At 37.5% G+C, this 23,835-nt stretch overlaps 1 protein-coding gene across 5 annotated transcripts in view; it reads left to right on the top strand.

Annotated features, from left to right (window-relative positions):
• The first annotated feature begins 2,553 nt into the window (after nt 1–2,553).
• The window catches only part of NFAT5 (nuclear factor of activated T cells 5), a 118,229-nt gene continuing 96,947 nt past the window's right edge, over nt 2,554–23,835 (top strand). For 3 of the 5 annotated variants that reach the window (XM_043599536.1, XM_043599538.1, XM_043599541.1), the window contains exons 1-2: nt 2,595–2,920; nt 4,736–4,789. In XM_043599536.1, coding sequence (XP_043455471.1) covers nt 2,848–2,920; nt 4,736–4,789 — 127 coding nt within the window. In that variant the 5' untranslated portion in view covers nt 2,595–2,847. Of the gene's footprint in view, nt 2,921–4,735; nt 4,790–23,835 lie in introns of all 5 variants that reach the window. The other 2 variants (XM_043599539.1, XM_043599540.1) reach the window with 2 other exon arrangements.

Raw genomic sequence — 23,835 nt, forward strand, 5'->3', positions numbered from 1 at the left:
AGTTTTATGAAGGTGTATATTTGGGTGATGGGTGGTTTTTAAAATATAACATGAGAATATTTCCAAGATCAGATAAAAGGGGAAACAACTGAGACATTAATGACTACAGAGGGAAATATCCTTGGAACTGGGGGTAGCATGTATTTACTAAAGACACAATGAGCAGGTAGTTATTTTTGGTAACTCTCAACATTATGCGGGTCATATCATATTTTGTGATCAGAGCAGAGCAAACATGTTTACTAATGAGTTTGTGTTTTTAGTCACTGAAATTTTAAGGATAACATAAAATCTAGGTCTCAGTGCTAAAGCGTGGCCATGAAAACTATCCATCTAAACAGTTTTTCAAAAAATTTATCTCTGTAAAAGGACATGGGAGGGACACAGAATTTTCAAATATCCATTGAGATAGAATCATTGCTTGATGCAGGGCCTGATGAGGTAGGGCCTGCGCCTAAAGAATCCATCTAGGAGAATTCACAGTCTAAGTCAAGTCACACTTGGGGGGCCATCTCATTACTTTGTTGTATCAAATCAGGGGAAGTCTGATTAACATGGACAACAAAGCGCTCATACTGGAGGGACAAAAAGGTACAAAGGGGCAGAGAAGTACCGAGGGAAAGGGGAAGGAAGAGGCCTTGCCAATTCTTGTTAATTGGGGTCAGAATAGTACTGGGAATTTCCTATACCTTAAGTTTGTTGAATGATTACATAGGTCTAGGGAAAGGGGATATGCTCAGACTGATATACCCAACTTTTTAGTATTGGGGTTCTACCTAGTAAGTTGCAATTTCCTCTTCTCACATTTTGTATTGACTAATGGGAGGGGGGAGGTCTCCAACAGGTGTTTGCTCCAATTCAAAAGCTTTGGCCTGTTGGGCAATTTGGGTTTGAATCTTCCTCTCTCAAATGAGTGGGGCTCTTACCAGTTATGAGGGACTTCCTTTGGGACTTGTTGCAACAGCATACAGTGGCAATGGAGATTTGAGGGTAGTTTCCGGTTCTGCTTTGCCATCTTGGGGTGGCTCTGAAAAGCTTTCTTACCTCTGACAGGAAGAAAATGTTCACAGGGTTGATTCATTACTACACAGAATGCAGTGAAGATAGTTGGGCAACCTGAGTCAGATGTTCAGATGGAAAGATAGGGAGACTCTGATGACACAAGTTTAAATTCTAGGTCTGCAGGTAAAGCTTTGCAAAGAGCCCCACCCCAGAGACACCTGCACTGGGGCCTCCTTTGCTGTTTCTTCCCCATCTCCAGGACTCTAAGTCTAGATGAATTGCGCACATTCCTGGGGGAAAGGCTGTATTATATCACTTATATCTATCTATATACATAACTACATATGTATGTATAGATAGGTATGTGTATATATACACAACAGACTAATTGGTATGATTTGTAACCATCTTTGTAGATAAAATAACAAAAACAAAACCTAACCTAATAGCTTAAAAACGTTGCCCAGTGATTGCTGGCATCAATATCCCACAAGAGATTAAAATTATTCCCCAAGTTGCATCCCCTGCACTCCAATTGATATTTTAATAACTTGATTAAAAATTTCTCAGAAGTCTATTAGAGTCAGGAAACGGTCTGCGGTGTAGGTGAGGATTTTCAGTTTTTGCAACGGAAACTTTTGGCCCCATGAACAGAATAGCAAAAACTCAATTAAATGTGTTTTTCCTCCATCCTTGCCTAATCCAAAAGTAAAAAATGAAAAATGGTTTGGAAGAGTGGTGTTTAGGTTTGCTTTTCTTCGTTTTTTTCCTGTAGAACGGCCAGGTGGATTCATATGATCCAATTTTTAAATAGTCTTTTATCTCCCATTCCGAATAAATCCGGCCACCCAGCACAATCAGAAAGTTGTTTTTTGTTTTGAATTTTCAGCCTCTAAAGGATGGGGGAAGGGAAACAAAAGAGGGGGAGGGCAAAGGACGGAGAAGTACTTTAATTAAAAACAACCAATAACTCGAGTTTTTTAGATAAGGTTTTTCATTTCCTAATTAAGAAATGAGTTTAATAGTCCTTTGGCCAACACAAGTTAGACACTCCTATGAAAACCCTAAAGGGCTGGTGGCTGTCCCAGGGACTAAACTCCATTCCCCTGCGAGACCCCAAGCCAGCCCGCGCGCCCCTGGCCGACCCTGCCCAGCTCTGACTGGGGTCCTTCCCACTCGTCCAGCAGGCACCTCGGCTCCCCCAGGTCTGTCTTCTCTTGCCCTCAGTTCCGCGCTGGACCGGCCGCCTCGGGCTCGCCGCCACCAGGTCGGCGCAAATACCTTTTCCCTCCCCGGGGCCCCAGGCGCGGACACCTCCCTGCCTCCCTCCCTGCTGGCGGGGCCCTTTCCCGGCTGGGGAACAGCAGCCCCGGCCGCGGCGGCAGGAAGCGAAGCCCTTGTTGATGCTGTTCCATGGCGCGCCCCCCCGCCCTCCGGTGGCCGCCCCGGCTCTTCCCGGCTCCGGGGCGCCCCCCTCCGCGCCTGCGCAGTGCCCCGCGGGGGGCGGGGCTCAGATTCCTGTCAGCGGCGGCGGCGGTGGCGGCGACCGTCAGTTTTCGCTGAGGAGAAGCACGAAACGGACCCGTTGGCTTTCCCCCCTCCCTTTCCCCGCCCTGAACCCCCCTCCTGGCTCGCCGGGAATTAGTCCCCGTGGAGTTTCGCCTCCACCTCGCTGCGGTTTCCTCGGCCCGGTGGAAGTCACTGCCCTCGAGGAGGAGGCAGCAGCGGCAGCCGCCCTCGCCTCGCCGCCCCCGGTTCGGTGCCCGCGGTCCCGGAGAGGAGGTGCCGCCGCCACCGCCGCTCCCCCCCTCCCGCTGCCCTCGGGCCGGGCTGGGTCGAGCTGCGATGCCCTCGGACTTCATCTCATTGCTCAGCGCGGACCTAGACCTGGAATCGCCCAAGTCCCTGTACTCGCGAGGTGAGTCAGGCTGGGGGCTGGGGCGTGGGGGCGGGGAGGCCCGGCCCGGGGGAGCCGGAGGGGTCCCCGTCGGGGGGTAGGGGCAAGCCCGGGCCGGTCGGGCCTGTTTTGGGGGATGGGGAGAGGCCGATGGGGTCGGGTGGTGGTGGAAGGGGCCGGGGAGGAGTGGCGGCCCCTCCCCCGCGGAGCCGCCGGCCACACGGGGCCCAATTGCCGTCGGCCCCGGGTCTCTGCGGCACCAGTCGCACTGAGAGTCCCTCGGCGTGTCCGGCCCCGCCACACTCCTGGAGCAGCCGGCCCCGGCCTCCCCAGCTCAGGGATCTTCCCCCCCCCCCCCCCGCCCACGTCCTCTCCCCCCACCCCCGACTGGGCCCCGCGCTGGGGCCGCTGCGATCGGGGCGCCGCGGCCGCTCTTACCAGGACCATCCTCCCCAGCAAAGTTGCCCCCAAGCGGGCGGCGCGGCTTGGAGCCGGTTCTGGGTGCAGGGGCACCATTTTTCTCCCCCTCCAGGTTGTTTGTGCGCCGTCGTTCTACCCCCCTCTCCCTCCGGCCTAGTCCACTCCCTCCCCTTGTTGGGACGGCCCCCCTCGACCAGGCGTTCTTCCTCTCCTCGTCATCTTATTGCTGGAAAGGGCCCGAATTTTCTCTTTTCCTCTCTTGCCACCTATGTGGCATTCTAACGACTTGCATCTCCCTCTCTTTTACAAAGACAGGGGGTGGTCTCTCTCTCTGGCTCAGTTTTATCCCTCTCCTGTCCCGGGGGTACCGGCTCAGGCACTGACGCTGTCGTCCTTTGAGAATTTTCCCTTTCGCGGCCGTTCAAGGGTTCGTGGCAGGGAGGGGGCAACGAGATTCCCGTTTTAAAAACTCTTTTGGCCCAGGCCTGGAGGGGATTCCCGGGATCCACGGTACCAGCACTTGAGCTGATCTCTGCTGGGTTTGAATTCCTATACTGGGCACCGCAAGAATGTGTTAGAACAGGTTCCCTGTGCGAAAGGGGCATCAAACCGAAACGCGCCCTCCGCACTCCTCACCACTTTTTACACCACTGGGAGGGGCAAAAGACATAACTGGGTTATTAGCTCTTGATTTCACCATATTTAAAAAAAAAAAATTGAGTGCCACTGCGAACCTCCTTCCTGAGACGGCCAGCGTGCCTTCATTTTTTTTTTTTTTTTTTTTTTTTGGTGTTCCGTATCCATCCGCTGATTCCACCCCCTCCGGAAAGGGGGACTTCAGCCTTCACGCGAGTACCTTGGAATTGTTTAAGTGAATCAGTGTGCGATGGCTTCGTCTGGAAGGTGCCGGACTTGGCACACCGACGATTGGGTTTGTGCACAGAGTCCTCCTTAGTAACTGTGGCCATTGTCTGTTGCTCTGATGACTTTAGTCGGCAGTCACCATCCTGTAGAATGTTTCTCCGGCAACGTACCTGAAGTGGTTTGGAAATACGGTCGTTTTGAGCGTCAGAAGAAAAAGATGATGTCAAGAGGTGATTCTTAGAAGAGGGCTAATGTGGTACCATCGGTGCTAAAAATAGCCAAGAAACATTAACACCGTTTGTGCAGTAATCATCAGATAATTTTCCATGAAACAAACACTTTATGACCATCCAAGTTTAGCACAGAGACCGATGTGAGAGGCAGTTCAGCCTTCTTTGACAGCATAGTCGCGAATATGGGCTTTAGCTCTTAAAAATACGTGGCAGTTATGTAAGAGATGTATGCTACCCTTGCCCTTTTTTTTTTTTTCCTTTTTTTTTTTTTTTAAGTCATTCAGCATAAAAAGTGCTTAATGCTTTTTGTGTTTTTCAGATTCTCTGAAGTTACACCCATCACAGAATTTTCATAGAGCTGGACTATTGGAAGGTCAGCAAAGTGCCATTTTAAAAGCATGTTGTGTGAGTATGCAAAGGCTTTCTCTGAAATGGAGTTTAAATGAGAAAGTGTGAAACTTTGCAAACTCACACAATGTAGTTTTCTCTTGAAGAGCCTGATCCTTCTTTTAGAGCAGCTGAATGTTTCAGTGGATTTTGTTGCTGTGTTTGATGTGCTTGTTAGCTTATTGTATCTGCTTTGAGAAGCCTTGAAAAAACTCCCACAAAATCGTTAAAAATTATGTGTTGGGTGTTCTACTTTAGAATTCCAGGCCTTAATTCTAGCTTTTTAGAAACAAACTGAATATGAAAAGGCTCAAACATTAAGATCATGAATATAACTAAGAATGACACCAAACACATATTTGGTTTGAAAATTCAGGATTTAGAACTTTTATATGCTGAGCATTTCAAAACGGTATGTTAATTATTTATTACAAAAGCATTGATGTCATTACTGTTGTATTACTTTTAAGGATAAGGAAAGCCAAGTGACAGACATGATGAATGAACTACGCTTAGAAAAAAAGGGTTTGAGAAAGTTCTGGAAATGTTAATAGAAGGTGTAGAATTTAAACAGCTGACAATTACTTTAGAAAACTTTGTTATTTTAGCATTTTAAGACAAAAAAAGACTCTTTGTATTTTGTAATTTTTTAAAATATATTTTTTAAAGTTTATTTTTTTTAGTAATCTCTACACTCAGTGTGGGGCTCAAACTCATGACCCCCTAGATCAAGAGTTACATGCTCTTTGGACTGAGCCAGCCGGGCACCCCAGTGTTTTGTAGTTTTTGAAGGGGCTTTACATATATCCTCTTTGAATTTTCTAATCCTGCAATTGGACAGCAAGGATATTAATTTCCCCATTGTAGAGATGAGTAACCTGAGGTTGAAATGAAGAGACTTGGGGGGGGGGCGGGGGAGTCACATGAGAGCAGAAACAATGCCTTTTGTGTTTTAGCTAGAGTTCCTTACCCAAAGCCAAGCTGCCACTGTAAAATATATTTGTGACCAGTAACTTAAACATTTTGTGGTCAACTTAAAAAATGCCCTAAATATTTAAGTTCGATTTGAGTTGGGATGTTTGAGATGTTTACTTCTCATAGCGGGGTGGGGGGAATGGGTTTTGTAATTGAGCTTAAGTTTGAATACATAACAGTTTAGTTGCTTATTAGCTCTGTGACCTTGGGCAGGTGATTCCACCTCTCTAAACTTTACTATTCTTTCTATAAAAATAGATATAATCTCTTAAATTTAGTGACGTAAGGTGTATGAAAATGCCTAGTTTAGTGTCTGGCTTAATAAATTTTTTGTTGTTGTTTTTTTTGTGTTTTTTTGTTGTTGTTGTTTAGTATTAGCTAAATTGTTTCAACTATAATTTAGAGCACATAAAATGTTCTCTAATTATTGATTATATTTATACTTATCAGAAACCCATTGATATATATTAGTATAAAGATCAACTACAACTTGAGGTGAGGAATTTTATAAGTGTTTCTTAGTGAAGCAGATTTCTGTTTTTTATTCATATTGTTCAGTTTGTGCCATGCTGTAGATTCGTATTTGTCTATACAAATGTATCCATTTTCTGGGCAGCAGACCAGAGAGTATCATAATCATAGAGATTATTGGGCAGGAGAGAGATAGGAAAAAAAAAGGGTGTTAATTATTTCAGCAAATAATTTTAAGTTGATGGAACTGCAGCCAGTCATTTAATATGTATATTTACATGTATGTGCTTAAATATTTTCATTAATTTCTTATTTTGGTTGAGAGGATATTCAATTTTTTAAAAATAAGACCATCCTTTTACAGATTATATATACATTGTAAAATGTATAAATATCAAGTATCCTTTTATGTCTTTGATACAGGGAATCCTAAGAAAGTTGTTTGGTTGTGGAATGAAAGTGAAGTATTTAATCTCTGCACCCTACTTCTCTTTTAACCATTTATTATGGGCATTTTAAGGAACATACAAAAGTAAAGAGAATAAATGATGGACTCCCAAATACCTATTACTGAGTTTTAACAATCATCAATACATGTCTAGTCTTATTTCTTTTATCTTCTCCCAAACTATTATTTTATTTTATTTTATTTTTAAAGTTCATTTATTTTGAGAAAGAGAGTGTGCACGAATGGGAGAGGGGCAGAGAGAGAGAGGGAAAGAGAGAGAATCCTAAGCAGGCTCCACACTGGCAGTGCAGAGCCCAACAATGCGAGCCTTGAACTCACAAACCATGAGATCATGACCTGAGCCGAAACCAAGAGTCAGATGCTTAACCAATTGAGCCACCCATTTGCCCCAAGCTATATTATTTTAAAACAAATATCAGACATCTATTATTTCATATATAAATACTTCTGTATTGTAGTGATATTTCTTATATTAATTTTTAAAATACCCTACTTTATTCCAGGAAATACTTATTTTGATTTATTTCAGCAAAGTCTGTCCTCTCTCCTGCCCTTCCCTTAAGATATAGTATGATTGGAGGCTACTGCTTCTAGTATGTAGTGTACCTTGCAATCTGTGTTAAAATTGTAAGTCATGCATCAGATTTGGGTTCAAATCCTTGTTTCAACACTTATGCATGACCTCAGCTTAGTTATTTAATCTCATTGTGCTTTAATTTTCTCATCTTCAGATGGAGGCAATCATAGTGTCTTCATTGTGGGTTACTGAAGATTATTTAAGGCAAAATCATTTAAATCATGTAAAGCATTTAACCTAGCACATAGTAAATGCACAATAAATGTTAGCTAAATTAAAAATTTAATACAACATCCACTTATATGGCTTTTACTGTGTGCCAAGAACTTTATAAGTGTGAACTCACTGAACTCTCATAACAACCCTTTGAGATGATTGTTACTCCATTTTATAGATGAGGGAGCTAAAGTGTAGGGAGGTTTAGTAACTTACCCAGAGTCACACAGCTGGTACATTGTAGCCAAGATTCCAACACAGGTATTGTCACTATAGTCTGTGCTCTTAACTGCTATACTGTACTGACTCCCTATGTTATATAATATGAAGTACTTTCTGGTATTATGTGTGTATACTTTCTATCAGTGGTCTAGATATCCATTTAATAGTGAAGTCAGCCCAGAGTGAGGAGAATTTAATTACTATCATACATTTGTTAAATTTTTTATAGAACATGTTTTTTCCAAATTTAAGTTCTCTCTTTAGGAAAACAAGGTTGGAAAATTTATACCTGAATATTACTGAACTTGAAAAATAGCTTCAAAATCTCTTTACCATTTTAATTAAGTTTGCTTTTATCCTACATATTGATGCTGCTCCTTCTTGCTACTATACATATTTTTTTTTTAAAGAATAGGGAATTAGTTTTTTTTTAATTGAGATATAGTTGACATAAAACACCATATTAATTTCAGTTTCACAAGGTAATGATTTATTATTTGTGTATATTGGGAAGTGACCACCACAATAAGTCTAGTTAACATTGGTCACCATATTTAGTTCTCCTACTACCTTTTTACTCAATGTGATGGCCTGACAATGAGAAAAGAGTGTAGGTATCTAATTGAATAATACATAGCCATAAATAATGTTTCTGATGACCCCATAATTACATGAGAAACTCTTAATAAAATAAGTAAATAAAAGAAATATTGTTGCAATTATATTAAAAATAACTCCCATAGAAACTCCTTTACAGGGCCACATGGGTTGCTCAGTGGGTTAAGCGTTTGACTCTTGATTTCGGCTCAGATCATGATCTCACCATCCTGAGATCATGTCCCAGGTCTGGCTCTGCGCTGACATCACGGAGCCTGGTTGGGATTTTCTGTCTCACAATAAATAAATAAACTTAAAAAAAAAAAGTCCTATGCAAAAGTATGTACTGTAATATTTTACTTTTTAATTCTATTTTTACATTTTCTCTGCCTTCTTTAAGGAAGATAGTTTATATATATTGAAAAAATAAAATGGTTTACAAATATGAAGGCTAGGAGTCTTCTTGAGTACCTAGAGAAAAGATTCACTACAGGGAAAAAGTTATCATTTCTTATACTTTTCTGTATTGAAAAATCCTGATTTGGGCATATATTGTTTGCTATAGAAAAAAATTGAGATAAAAATTAAACTAAATGAAAGTAAATGAATATGATTAAGAGGTCATTCTGGAAATACAGAGATGTAAGATAAGATAGTATAAAATCAGATAAAATAGGAAAAATAATAGAAGTGAGTTGGAAAAAATAGAGTAATAAAAACAATGGATTAAAATTTTAAAATGTGTTTACAAGCAGGAGTTACAAGATTACATGATGGATAAAATTAAGTAACTGGTTAAATAAGAGCTAAATACCAATGTGAGGTGATTGTAGTATGAATTTAATATTTGAAACTGGAAGATTTTTATTTTTTATATTTATTTTAACAATGAGGGACAATAAACTATTTTTTCTTAACCGCTGTCAAATTATTTGATATAGTACCAGGCATGATTATACTTTATAGTTCACAAAATGAAAATCCTAAAAATAGCAGCAGTGTTTTGCTGACTTTATGGAATATTTCTGAATTGCCATTGAGCCCAATTTATTTCTCTTCCTAGAGCTGATAGTTCATAAGATAGTTAAGCCATTACTTCTTAAATGATGAAATGTATGAAGGTATCTTCTTAGAAATGATAATCTTCATTAGAAATGAAGAGATCTTACTAGAAATTAGAAAAAAATTAGATTTTTTTGAAAATATTTAAAATTAAAAATAACCTATTGGATTCTTTTCTTGTTTAGTATCTATTAATCTCTATACATTATTACCTAGTACACAAAAAATATCATTATGGAAATAATTATGAAAATGAAGTTCAAACATGATAAAAGTTACACACCTAGTTCCTTCTAACTTCTTAGTTCTAGGGTCCATCTTTCTCTGATTTTCCTACCATTTGTTTTTGTGTCTTTCTAAACTCTGTTTTTGTAATTTTCATTCAGTACGAGAATTCTGTTGCTTATTACAGTAAGAGGATAGAAATTCATAATTAAATGGTTCTTGGCTTGCTCTTAACTCACCCTTGACTGTAGTATAATTATTCCAGGAGTTCCCTAAAACTTGAAAGTGATAGTACAGAGAAACATTTCTTACTGTGATTAATATTATATATAAAAAATAGTCACTTTATATTAGAAAAAGTTGACTCAGATTATATTTTCTGTAAAATAATAGAGAATTAGAAAAAAATAAAAGATCATATTAATCCAAGACATTATTGGGCCTGCTTGTTTAGTGAGAGAAGACAGTCCTGTTAGTTCTAAGGTATAAGACACTCTTCAGTAGAAATGTTGCTTATTATCTTATGTTACTGTCTTGTTGCAAAGACTTTATTTCAAGTTACATAAAAGAGATTCGTGTGACTTTTATTTGCTGTTGTCTTAATAAAAATCAAGGTTAAAAGGGCGCCTGGGTTAAGCGTCCGACTTCAGCCAGGTCACGATCTCGCGGTCCGTGAGTTCGAGCCCCGCGTCAGGCTCTGGGCTGATGGCTCAGAGCCTGGAGCCTGTTTCCGATCCTGTGTCTCCCTCTCTCTCTCTGCCCCTTCCCCGTTCATGCTCTGTCTCTCTCTGTCCCAAAAATAAATAAACGTTGAAAAAAAAAATTAAAAAAAAAATCAAGGTTAAAAAAAAACTAACAGTATGTAATGCATTAAATATAAACATGTCCTTGAATGAAAATGTAGACATTTTCGGGGCGCCTGGGTGGCTCAGTCGGTTGAGCGTCCGACTTCAGCTCAGGTCACGATCTCACGGTCTGTGAGTTCGAGCCCCGCGTCGGGCTCTGGGCTGACAGCTCAGAGCCTGGAGCCTGCTTTGGATTCTGTGTCTCCCTCTCTCTCTGCCCCTCCCCCGTTCATGCTCTTCTCTCTCTGTCTCAAAAATAAATAAATGTTAAAAAAAATTTTTTTAAGAAAATGTAGACATTTTCTTTATGGATGAACTACAGATAATGATTTTAGCTTCTAAATATAAATAAAACCTGGTGTTGTGATAAAGGATCTATATTTCTGATAATTTGAACGAAAGATATGCTATATGGAAATTTTCAGTTACTTTTATTCTTTTTTTTTTAACTTAAAAATTTTTTTTTGACGTGTATTTATTTTTGAGAGATAGAGACAAGCATGAGCAGGGAAGGGGCAGAGAGAGAGAGGGAGACAGAATTTGAAGCAGGCTCCAGGCTCCGAGCTGTCAGCACAGAGCCAAGCGCAGGGCTCCAACCCACAAACCGGGAGATCATGACCTGAGCTGAAGTTGGGTGCTCAAAGGACTGAGCCACCCAGGTGCCCCTCTTTTATTTGTTATTATTATTATTTTTTTAATTATTAAAAACATTTTTTTAAATGTTTATTTATTTTTGAGAGAGACAGAGTGCAAGTGAGGGATGGGCAGAGAGAAAGACACAGAATCTGAAGCAGCTCCAGGCCCTGAGCTGTCAGCGCAGAACCTTATGCAGGGCTCAAACCCATGAACCGTGGGATCATGACCTGAGCTGAAGTCAGACACCCAACCAACTGAGCCACCCAGGCACCACCCCTATTTACTCTTAATAGCTATTGAAAAATTAAAGTTTTTTTCTTGCTTTTTTTTTTTTAATATTTACTTGACAGATGATGATAATTATGGCTGGTCAGTCATGAATGTTTATTCATTTCTTTCCCATTTAGAAATGGTATGATGAGACTTTTAGTAAATTTGATATTTTATTTATTTATTTATTTATTTATTTATTTATTTATTTATTTATTGGTATTGTTTTTGAAGGTGAGGCAAGAACAGAAAAGTTTCTAAGAGTGACCTAAGTTGTTGTTGATTACTCTTGTCATTATAAATACAGGGTTTTTTGGGTTTTTTGTTTAGTTTTAGTTTTAAAAGGTTTCCTTAAAGTAATATTTATAGGACATGTTAAAAGAAAGTGTTGGTAAAGAAAGATTAATAAATTCAATATTAGTAATAATTGAATACATTTTTCAGCTATTTGTATGTGCCAGAATTTTATAGATATTTTTCACATTAGTCCTCAGAAAAATCCTATGAGATCGTATCAGTATTCCTATTTCATAAATGAGCAAACTGAGATACAGAGGGATTCACTAATTTTCCCAGCGTCGCATAGCTAATCGAAGAGGCTGGAATTTGAAACTTGACTATTTTACCACAGAGTATTGAGCTTATCATGAGTTTCTTTAATATAAACATTTGATAATTGGTATTTACACTTTGGGCCCTACTAAAATTACACCACTGTTCAGATGGTGTAAAAAGAGTGGTTTGTGTAGGATTCTTTACCTAAACAGTTCCCATAAAAGAAGAGAGACAGTCTATAAGCCACACATAAAAACCAGTTAAGAATATGATGATGACCCTTTTGGGGAATATTTTAACACATAAAATTAGCAAATCATTGCCTGGCTTTGGTGAGTGTCTTTAAGATGTAGCTGAAGCACATCACTGGTTGAGCCACCTCTGTTTTGACAGACGATGATACTCAGAAGTGAAAAGCAGGGGAAGAGTAAGCAAACTATCCCCTCAGGAGAATTACTTGAGAGATGGAGGATGCCATGCGACTCTCGGTATCTTTGGCAGTAGTTTATGGAAGTATGGAATCGTTGCACCTTTTTCTGCTGATGTGTCTCAGAGCCTAACTAAATTTGAAAGGAGATGAGCAACAGGAAAAACAGTACTAATAGTGCTTCAGGAGTTAATTCATTGTTAATGAACTTCCTGAAAATTCTGTGTTAGCCATTAGAAAAATAGGGATTTTCATTCTAGTTTGGCCTTGAGACCCTGTGAAAAATCGTGCAAGCGTTCCTTTTCTTCAGTAGAGACGTTAATGTCAGTTTTGCTTACCTCAGAGTTAAGAGGAAGAACAACTGACACTATGTTAGAGGACCAAACTATGAAATGCTGTATGAGTATTGATATTTTGCATAGGGCCTATTAATTGACTTTGGCGGTTTTTCCACTGGCCCCTTTTTTTTTTTTTTTTGGTCTTTTATTCATGTCTCCCATTTTCTCAGGGTACTCTACATTTTACTTGTTGGCTCTGTGGTTACTACTTGTATCTTTTCTCTCTTTCCCTTCTCTTTTAATAACAAACCATTTTTATGTAGAGATACAGAGATTCACCAGTTTTGAGCATTCCAGGAGTTTTAAACAAGTGTATACATTTGTGTAATTACTGCAGATAGGATACAGAACATTTCAGTCTATCTCTTGCTCTTTTATAATCAGTTCTGCCCACTCTGGCCCCTCAGGCAACTACTAATCTGTTTTTCCTTAAAATAGATTAGTTTTGCCATTTTTAGAAGTTTATATAAATGGATTTATACACCGTATATTCTTTTCTCTTTAACTTTTGTTTAACCACCATAACGTTCTTAAGGGGAAAGCTATTTTTTTTAAAGGGCATAAAAGTAATGAAATTTTTTATTGTCTTAAACATTCTTGTATTCTATACTGTAGCCAAGTGCAGTTTTTTAGGGATGACTTTTGATATTTATGCACAAGTCTAAGTTACTTAGTCATAATATTTGTATTTATTCATTCACTCAAAATGAATTTACACCTAGATTCTAGCCACATGTAGTTTACAGCTTAGTAGAAGAGATTGTATGTGAATAAACAGTGATAACAGTATTTTAAAGGGTTTCATAATTCAATCTAGATTGGAGAATGAAATTAATATGTTTGACTTTTAACTTTTATTTGCTAATAGGGCAGTACTTTTGTGCACCTTATACCAGAGTATATGGTTTGCCCTATACTTAATAATTGTAATTGAAGTTTAGAACTTTAAAATTTTTTGGTAAAGTAGTTTAAGTCTTGAGAGGGTTATATAGCTGAAGAGTGTGTAGGGAGTATGTACTTATTTACTCTGATTGTTTCTGTAGGTTAATTGTAAAGGTCAAAACAGATTATGAGCTTTCTATCCCTGATAAGTGACTCTGTCTTGTGCTTAACTGTATTGTAAGTACTAATTTGTAATAAAATTCAAATTTGCCCAGTAATCATATATACTATATACCATACTGCTAGTTTGGACCTTAGGTATTAAAATACTTTTTTTTTTTTTAACGTTTATTCATTTTTGAGAGACAGAGACAGAGCACGAGCAGGGGAGGGCCAGAGAGAGAGGGAGACACAGAATCTGAAGCAGGCTCCAAGCTCTGAGCTGTCAGCACAGATTGGAGCTTTTCAGAGTACATGATGGGTGCATCATTTCACATTTTCAGCAGCAATGTGTGAGAGTTCTGATTTCTCCATATCCTTGTCAACACTTAATATTATCTCTTTTTTATTATAGACATCTTTATGGTTTTGATTTCCATTTCCCTATTGACTAATACTGTTGAGCATCTTTCCATGTGTTTATTGGCCGTTAGTATGTCTTCATTGGAAAAATGTGTATTCAAGGATTTTGCCATTTTTAAATTGAATTACTTGTCTTATTGTTGAGTTGTAAGAATTCCTTATATATTCTGTACGCAAGTCCCTTATCAAATAGGTGATTTATAGAAATTTTCTCCCATTCTGTGGGTTGTCTTCATTTTTGTGATGGTATCTTTAATGCACTATCATTTTAAATTTTGCTTAAGTCTATTTTATCTTTTGTTGTTGTTGCTCATGGTTTGTATCATATTTAAGAAACTGTTGGCTAACTTAGTGTCACAAAGACAGCTATATTTTCTTTTGAGAGTGTTATAGTTTTGGCTTTTATATTTTGATCTTTGATCCACTTTGAGTTAATTTATTTTTGATGTCTCAATTCTTTTTCATTTGTCTGTTCTTATGTCAGTACTGTTCTGTCTTGATTATGTAGCTTTGAAATAAATCTTGAAATTGAGAAGGGTGAGTCTTCCAATTTTGTTCTTCTTTTACGGGATTATTTTGGCTATTCAGAGTTCCTTGAATTTCCATTGAGTTTTAAGATTAGCTTCTCAACCTCTGGAAAAGAGTGAGCTGTGGTTTTAATACAGATTGTATTGAATCTATTTTGAAGAGTGTTGTTTGTGGAATATTGCCATCTTAATAATATTAAACCTTCCTGTCTAGGACCATGGGATTTTTTCCCCTTTTATTTAGATCTTTAATTTCTTTCAGTAGTGTCTTGTAGTTTTCAGAGTATACGTTTTACACATCTTTTTAAACATTTATTTTTACATATTCTTTTTAATCATTGTTTTTAAGTGTTAGCAAAATTACAGAAATAATTTGAGGAATGGTCTCTTAAAACTTAGAAGAACTTTAGTATTGAAGTACTAGATTATACATATAGTCGGAAAAAAACCAAACTGTGGTAAAATAATTGTAAAATATTGTAAAAATTAAAGCTGCCATAAAATTAAAGCTGCAATAAACCGTAAAGAACATCTAGTAAAGTCCACTTTTGTTTAAAAAGTTGTAGTGGGTGGTAATTTTCTCAAGGATAGCAACTATACCTTGCATTCTCATAGCATCTGGCACAAGTGCTTTATAATCTAAAAGGTGCTTGATAAATATTGAAGAATGAATGAATACCATATCCAGAAAAGAAGGAAGGAATGATCTTGAAAGTCTGAGAGAATTATGTTCTAGTTATATAAAACCTTGTGGAAAGCTTCAATTGAAATAACAATTGCATTAAAATTACAACAGATCAAAAACTAGGCCTTTAAAGAATCAGAGCTATTTAAAGACAAAAATTTAGATAATAAAGATGAAAATGGAGGTAAATTTGTTCTCTAAACCTAGAATACTCAAATAAGAAAGTTTTCTTGAAACTTGAATGTAACAATGTTAAGGCAAAATGTATGACTATGTAATAGTTCTCTTAGGAGAACTTTTACATGTTACAGCTGAAAATAAATAGGATCTAGAATGGTTAGTTAAATTAATACATAATAAGATGACCATCATGGTTAATTAATTGAGAAAGCTGGAGATGTGAATTTAATTTTATGGTATAGAAAATATTTAGTGCCTTTATCAGAAAATGTAATTTTTCCCAACAGAACTTTTTTCTCTGTGCTTGGGATAGTTATATTTTGGGTGGTGGGTCTTAGGAAAAAAGGTTTTTTAAAATTCTGTGCCCCACAGAACAGAATAACCAGGAAAGATGATGTGATTTTATAGAACTGAAAGAAGACGTTTTTATTCAGCATCAGTTCTGCATAACTTAGCTTTTTCAAGCATAGTTTTCCTGGGAATTCAGTAGAGTGAAGTGGGGTATGTGTATGGGTGTGTGTGAAGATCATTTCTGTTAAACCCTGGTCTTCAACAACTATTCAGTCTTCTCATTTTTAACTGTCATTTACTAGGATCAAACTTCACTTTAAGTATATAAGTGAATGAGAAGTAAGCCTTAACAATCTTTTTTATAGACAGATTTTAAAAACTCTGTGTGTATATCTTTCATGTGTAGAAACACTGCTTAAAATTTTTTTTTTAGCCTTTAATTTCTGCAGGGTCTTAGGAGGGATATAGCATCTAAGACAACGATTTGGGACTACCATACTTGTATTATTTATTTCATTGGTATAATACCACTAATTTTGGAATAATTGTGTTAAGAGTTAAGGATACTTTTTAAACATTTTTTTTTTCTTTTTAATGTTTATGTTTGAGAAAGAGCGAGTGCGCACAAGTGGGGAATAATTATTGGGAATGATTCTAACAATAAGTTTACTTAATATCTATCACCACATGTAGTTACAATTTTTTTCCTTGTGATGAGACTTTTTTACTCTCTTAGCAACTTTCAAATATACAATACGGTATTGGCAACTATAGCCACCCTGATGTACATTATATCCCTAGAACTTACTTGTCTTCTAAACTGGAATTTTGTACCATTGATCAGCTTTACCTATTCCCCCCACCACTTGCCACTTCTGGAAACAATCAGTCTCTTTTCTGTAGTTCTCTGCACCTCTGAGTTCAGGGTTTTTGTTTTATATTATTTTCTTTTGTTTTCGATAACACATATAAGTGAGATCATACAGCATTTGTCTTTCTCTGTCTTATTTGACCTAGCTTAATGTTCTCAAGTTCCATTCACGTCACATACAGCAGGATTTCCTTCTTTTTTGTGGCTCAGTAATATTCCTGTTCATGTGTGTATCACATTTTCTTTACTCATGTAAAGTATCCCATTAATGGACACTTAAGTTGTTTCCACATCTTGACTATTGTGTGTAATGTTTCGGTGAACATGGGGGTGCAGGTATCTTTTCAAGATAGTGATTTCATTTTCTTTGGATAAATACCCAGAAATGAAATTGCTGGATCATATGGTAGTTTTATTTTTAATTTTTAATTTTTTGAGGAACCTTCATACTGGTTTACATAGTGGCTGCCCGATTGACATCTTTTTAAGTATAGAAATTGATTCTATTTGAATAAAAATGTGTTCTTTGTATTTTTTTAATGTTTATTTATTTTTGAGAGAGAGGATGAGCACAGGAGGCACAGAGAGAGAGGGAGAGAGAATCCCAAATAGGCTCCTCACAGTCAGCGCAGAGCCTGACACAGGGCTCAGACTCACAAACGAACCGTGAGATCATGACCTGAGCTGATATAGAGTCCGACGCTTAACCAACTGACTGAGCCACCCAGGTGCCCCAAAAATGTGTTCTTTGAGAGAAACACTTAAGTGGTTGGCTATACGTGAATACAGTATGAAGAGAGTCTACTCCATTTTATTGATTAGAACAATTATTTGTCTATATAATATATAATGTTATATGATATAATAGCAGAATACTGCTTGTGCTATTATACATATTTATTTAAGTTATATGTAAGAACATACTGACTTTGGGGCACCTGGGTGGTTCAGTCAGTTAAGTTGCGGATTTCGGCTCAGGTCATGATCTCACAGCTCATGAATTGAGCCCTACATTGGGCTGTGCGCTGACAGTGGAGATCCTGCTTTTAGATCCTCTGTCTCCCTCTCTCTCTGCCCCTCCCCAACTCATATGTGCTCTCTTTCTCTCAAAAATGAGTAAATATTTTTAAAAAAAGAACATACTGACTTTAATATCTTTTCCATAATTATTGGTAAATGTATAGATTTTTGTAGATGTTTATTTGTTTTTGAGAGAGAGAAAAAGAGTGCAAGCACGTACATGCACACTGGTTGGGGATGGATAGAGAGAAAGAAGGAGACAGAGGAGCTGAAGTGGGCTCTGTGCTGACAGCACAGAGCCCGATGCAGGCTCAAACTCTTGAACTGTGAGATCATGACCCAGCCAAAGTCAGACACGTAACCGACTGAGTCACCCAGATGCCCCCATGTAAATGTTTTAATGTAAAAACACTGATACAATAAAAATACAAAAGCAATGATACAATAATAAAAATATATGCAATATCAATAAACACATGAAAAGTTTTTCAGCATCATTGGTCATTAGGGAAATGCAAATTTAAAGCACAGTGAGATAATACTTTCTACCCACTAGGATGGCTATAATCAAAAAGACAGGTGTGGCAAGCTGGTGGACAAATCACTTTGTATACTGCCAGTGGAAGTGTAAAATGGTACAGCCACTTTAGAAAATAATCTGGTAATTCTTCAAAAAATTAAACATAGGGTACCATATAATCTAGTAATCTCACTTCTAGATAGATACCCAACAGAAATTAAAACTTCTGTAAATACACAAAAACTTGTACATAATAGCAGCATTATTCTTAATAGCCAAAATGTGGAAACAGCCTAGATGTACATCAACTGATGAATGGGTGGATAAAATGTACATCCATTCAATGGAGTAATATTTGGCATAAAAAAAAAGAATTACTGGTACATGCTAGAACATGGATGAATCTTGAAAACATGCTAAGTAAAGGAAGCCAGTCACAAAAGACCACATATTGTATGATTCCATTTATATGAAATGTACAGAATAGCCAGATCTATAGGGGCAGAAGGTAGATTAGTGGTTCCTTGGGTGAAGTGGGAGTTGAGGATAGGGATGACAGTAAAAGGTTTGGGGGTTCTTTTGGAAGAGTGATAAAAATGTTCTAAAATTTATTGTGGTGATAGTTGCACAACATTTTTGACTATACTAAAAACCAAGTGTCCATCAACAGATGAATGGATAAATAAGATATGGTCTTATGCAGATAACGGAATATTATTCACCTTAAAAAGGAATGACATTCTAATACATTTTACAATGTGGATGAAAACATACGTTAAATGAAATAAGCCAGGTACAAAAAGGACAAATATTGTAGGATTTCTTGAAGTATCTAGAATAGACATAGAAAGTAGAATAGTGGTCACTAGGGACTATGGTGAGAGGGCATTGGAGAGTTATTGTCTAATGGGTACAGAGTTTATATTTGGAATGATGAAAAAGTGCTGTGAAGGGGTAGTGGTGATGGTTGCACAACATCGTGAATGAACTTAAGGCCATTGAATCGTACACTTAAAAAATGCAGTGGTGGGGTACATGGGTTGCTCAGTCATTTGAACATCCAACTCTTGATGTCAGCTCATGTCATGATCCTAGGGTCATGGGATTGAGCCCCACATCAGGCTCTTGGCTGAGCATGGACCCTGCTTAAGATTTTCTCTGTCTCCCTCTGCCCCTCTCCCTGGCTCTTGCATATGTGCGCATGCACTGTTTCTCTCTCTCTCTCATTCTCTATCTAAAAAAAAAAAAAAAAAAAAGCAGTGGTAAATTTTATGTTATGTATATTTTACCACAAAAATATATTAAAACAGAAGAAGGTAATTTTTTTAAAATTAAAGTTTATTTATTTTGAATGAGCAAACACAAGCAGGGGAGGGGAAGAGGGAGAGGGAGAGAGAGAATCCCAAGCAGGCCCTGTGCTGATAGTACAGAGCCTGATGCAGGGCTCAGACTCATGAACCATGAGATCATGACATGAGCCAAAACCAAGAGTCAGATGCTTAACCAACTGAGCCACCTAAAAAGTAATTTTAAGAGTCTAATATACACTGACTTTTTTGGTGAAGTTACTGACAGAGGTAATGATGTGGTAGTACGTTGAAAAGAGACTGTCCCATTTAACAGAGTATATTTTAGTTATCTAAATCATATATGGTTTTCTTTCTTGTGTTTTCATATGTGAATTTCTCTTGCTTTCTGTAGGGGACCCATAATCTTTAACTTTAAATGTGAATGGGATGACCTAGACATCACTGAGTGTGCTGCATCTTGAATGCTCAAACCCAAAATTTTGATGAGCCAGTCTAGACTACAGATGACTTTGTGAAAAATTCATGGAGTAGACACATTAAGCTCGTTTAGAGTGGAATTTTTTTTTTTTACTATTAATATGCATAGTTGATTCATTTTGTTGATTTCTGGAAAGCAAATGTTTATATTTAATAGTAGCAAGTGGATTGCAGTTTTCCAATAAATGTCACAGAATTGTGGCAGTGAGCCAGGAAGAAGAAAAGCTGCATTAGTGAAGTTGAGACACACTTCTGTAGTTATGGTAACCGTAAAGCGTACTAAGTCTCAAAAAGGTATTCTCTTTGTGTTGGTACGATTAATTAGACATTAGTAGGGGTTAATGAGGACTCTGCATAACTGCTTGATTAAATATAGGTGTAATTGTATTCATCAGAGGGCCTGGGTAAGAGGCATTGTTGGGTGGTTTAGTATTTTTTGAGGTGAGCATTAAAGTGCTTAATTTCCTTTTCTTTAATTTGCTTTGTTATGGTCTTCCACTACAAAAATACTTTCTATTTAGAAATGTTTTCGTATTGCCGTACTTCAGGTTTTAATTTGAGAATAAATGAGAAAATATGAACATCATTCAATTTAGTAAATTAACCTCGACTAGTATTTGTATGTTTACTAATAAATGCATATTACTCTGTGCACAAGTAGATTTTATGAATAAATAATGTTTTAAGCATAAATTAGGCACTTTGGGGCTCTTTCTGACTCTTGATTTCGGCTCAGGTCATGATCTCGCAGTTCATGGAGCCCTGCATCAGTCCCATGCTGACAGCTCTGACAGCACATAGCCTGCTTGGGATTCTCTTTCCTCCTCTCTCTGCCCCTACCCAGCTCATGCTCTTCTCTCTCTCACGCTTTGTCTCTCAAAATAAAGAAGTAAACTTTAAAAAATAAGTAAACATACCTTAAAAAAAAAAAAAACAAAAAAATAAATTAGGCACTCTGGTAATTCATAATAATTGTTGTAAAATGATTGGTGCTTTTATAAGTAAGAATTTCTTGATGGATACCATGACTTACCGGTAGTCTAATATTTCCCCTAATTACAGAAACTAACTCCAAAGAAAATTTGAGATTAGGTCTTTTTTTTTTTTAACGTTTATTTGTTTTTGAGACAGAGACAGAGCATGAACAGGGGAGGGGCAGAGAGAGAGGGAGACACAGAATCTGAAACAGGCTCCAGGCTCTGAGCGGTCAGCACAGAGCCCGACGCGGGGCTCGAACTCACGTACTGTGAGATCATGACCTGAGCCGAAGTCGGATGCTTAACCCACCGAGCCACCCAGGTGCCCCAAGATTAGGTCTTTAATCAGGGTTGAATATACTCATTTGATAGAATTATAATGGGCTGCTTGAGGTGGCAAGCTTCTGGAGGGAGGTGCCATCCAATTCTAAAAATAGAAAGGTAAACTAAAACTGAAAGATAAATTTGTGTTCTCACCATACTTGTTTGCTTGTTTGTGTGTAAATACAAAAGTGCATTTTCCCTTAAATTTATATGTGTTTTGCTCTCTTATGCCTTTATACTAAGAAGTCTTTCTTCAACTTGTTGGGCCTCTTCAGAAACATCAGTTGTCAACCAGCATATGGAAGCCAGTTGTATTTTGATACATTCCAAATCAAATGGACTTAGAAGTGAAATTTAGCAGTCTTTTTATTGTATGAGCAAAATGAAACAAAAAGTGAGCCATGAGAAGTAAACTCTTTTGAAAAAATCATTTTAGGTTGGACCCTATGGTATTTGTGCAGAAGAGAGAACCTATTCATCTGCAAATGCCAAATTAGAGAGAAATTGGTAGAGAAAAGGTACTGGTCCTTCTTGCATTAAGAGCTATTTGTATATTTACCATCTAGTTCTTGAACAAAAGTAGACCAGAACATTATATGGAAGGTCCATCTCAGTGTGTTGGATCTTTCCTTTTCCTTCTTTCTTTTTAGCAGGACAATGTTCATCTACTTGACTACTAATTGTGTTTTGCAGAGATAATGGATTGTAGTAAACATAGCTCTTTATAAAGGGACTGGATGGTGCGTTCTGTGAGAAAAATACCATATTATGGTTTTTTTCGAGCTAGTAGCACATCCACATTTGAATTGCAAAAAAATCCTTAAATATACATAAAATTCAGTACAGAAATTCAGAGGATACCATTTAATAAAAATAAGAGTAAAAAAGGTTTTATCAGTTAAAATAGCTAGGAATAGACAATACAAAGCAATATCCCTAATTTTGGTTATTTAAAATTGAATAGAAACTGCAAGTTGCAGAGTCTGTACTTCAAGATGATTCAGATCACTCCTTTGAGTCTTCAGGGTAAGGTTCTTGAATTCCAGTCCCAGAAATTAAAAGAGAAGTGTCTGCCTTCCTCCCTTCCCTCCTTCCTTGCTTGCTTCCTTCCTTCCTTTCTCTTTCTATCTCTGAGCAGCAAGAAGCTATTTTCTTTGATACTTTATTTTGTTCCTTTGTTTTCTTGTATCCCTTTTCTGTATATTTGTCTTCCATCATAGGTGATTCTTTGACAACCCAGGTATCTAAAATCTCCTTACTTTGGCTTTTGTACATCTTCTCAGTACAGATTTTAATGAGTGCTAAGTGTCAGGTGACTAGATAGGACTATTCCAAATGAACCAATGAATTGGCAAATCTTGTTTTAGGCAATTAGGCTATGGTATACAAAGAAAGCAAAATGGTTTTCTAATAAGTTTAGGTTTGAGCATTTATTTAAAAAACCGTTAGGCAAAGTTTAGGATTTCTCAGAGATAGGTATTTCACAGTACAGACCAGTACTATTTCTTTGTATTGTAAAAATAAAACTCAGTTGAATTTCAGTTTGTAAATATCGGAAAATTGTCATTCACAGTTACTTTGTCTCAGGTTAGAAGATCATAAGGAGAAAATAAATTCTAAAGTGATATAGACAACATCATATTTTAATTTGTTAAGTTGTATTCTATATCTTTTCCAGGCTTTTTTCTCCCTTAGCCTGACAGGATAAGAAGGTTTGTCCCACTTATGTCCCACTGAGTCTCTTGTTGCCTCAAAGGTGAGTTGTTTTCTAACAACTTACTTCAGTAATTACACACTTTTGCCTTATTTAATTTCTCCACAGAAATTATGGGTCACACAGAAATTATGTTGTGGGACCCTGTTCTCTGCTTTATAGCAGATCTAATTCCAAGGTCTAATGCCCAACTACGTAGGAACTTTAATCTCACTTCATGGGGCCAGTGTTCTTGTTTAAGAGCAATAGTCTTCTGCTCTGACCATATAGAATTTTGAAACATTAAGACAATTTGAAAAAAATTTTTTTGTATGTTTACCATACTGTCTCCCATGATGTTATGTTAACATGGAGATGACAGTGCGTGTAAAGATGTGCGTGTAAAGACTGTCTGGCTTCAGGTTCTGATTATGTTGTTCCCTAGGTGTGTGACAGCTTGGACAAGTTTATTGACCTCTGTGCCTCAGTTTTCTCATCTGTAAAACGCTGTCGATAACAGAGTTTTCATCATAGGGTTGCAAGAATTAAATGAGTTAATGTGAGTAAAGTGTTTAGAGTCATACCTAGCATAAACTACATAAGTTGTTGTTATGATTATGGGAATATAGTTGCTGCATAAGCTACATAAGTTGTTATGATTATGGGAATATAGTTGCTACATTATCTCTTTTTTTAAAGGATAAAAACCATACTTTTATTCTAAGATCATTATTAGTACCCAAGAAAAAGTGGAAAACATCACATTTTATGTTGCCATCCAGTTTTTTCCAGCACCATTTGTTGAAGA

Source organism: Prionailurus bengalensis, chromosome E2 (assembly GCF_016509475.1).
Source record: "Prionailurus bengalensis isolate Pbe53 chromosome E2, Fcat_Pben_1.1_paternal_pri, whole genome shotgun sequence".
In the NCBI taxonomy this organism is placed as follows: domain Eukaryota; kingdom Metazoa; phylum Chordata; class Mammalia; order Carnivora; family Felidae; genus Prionailurus; species Prionailurus bengalensis.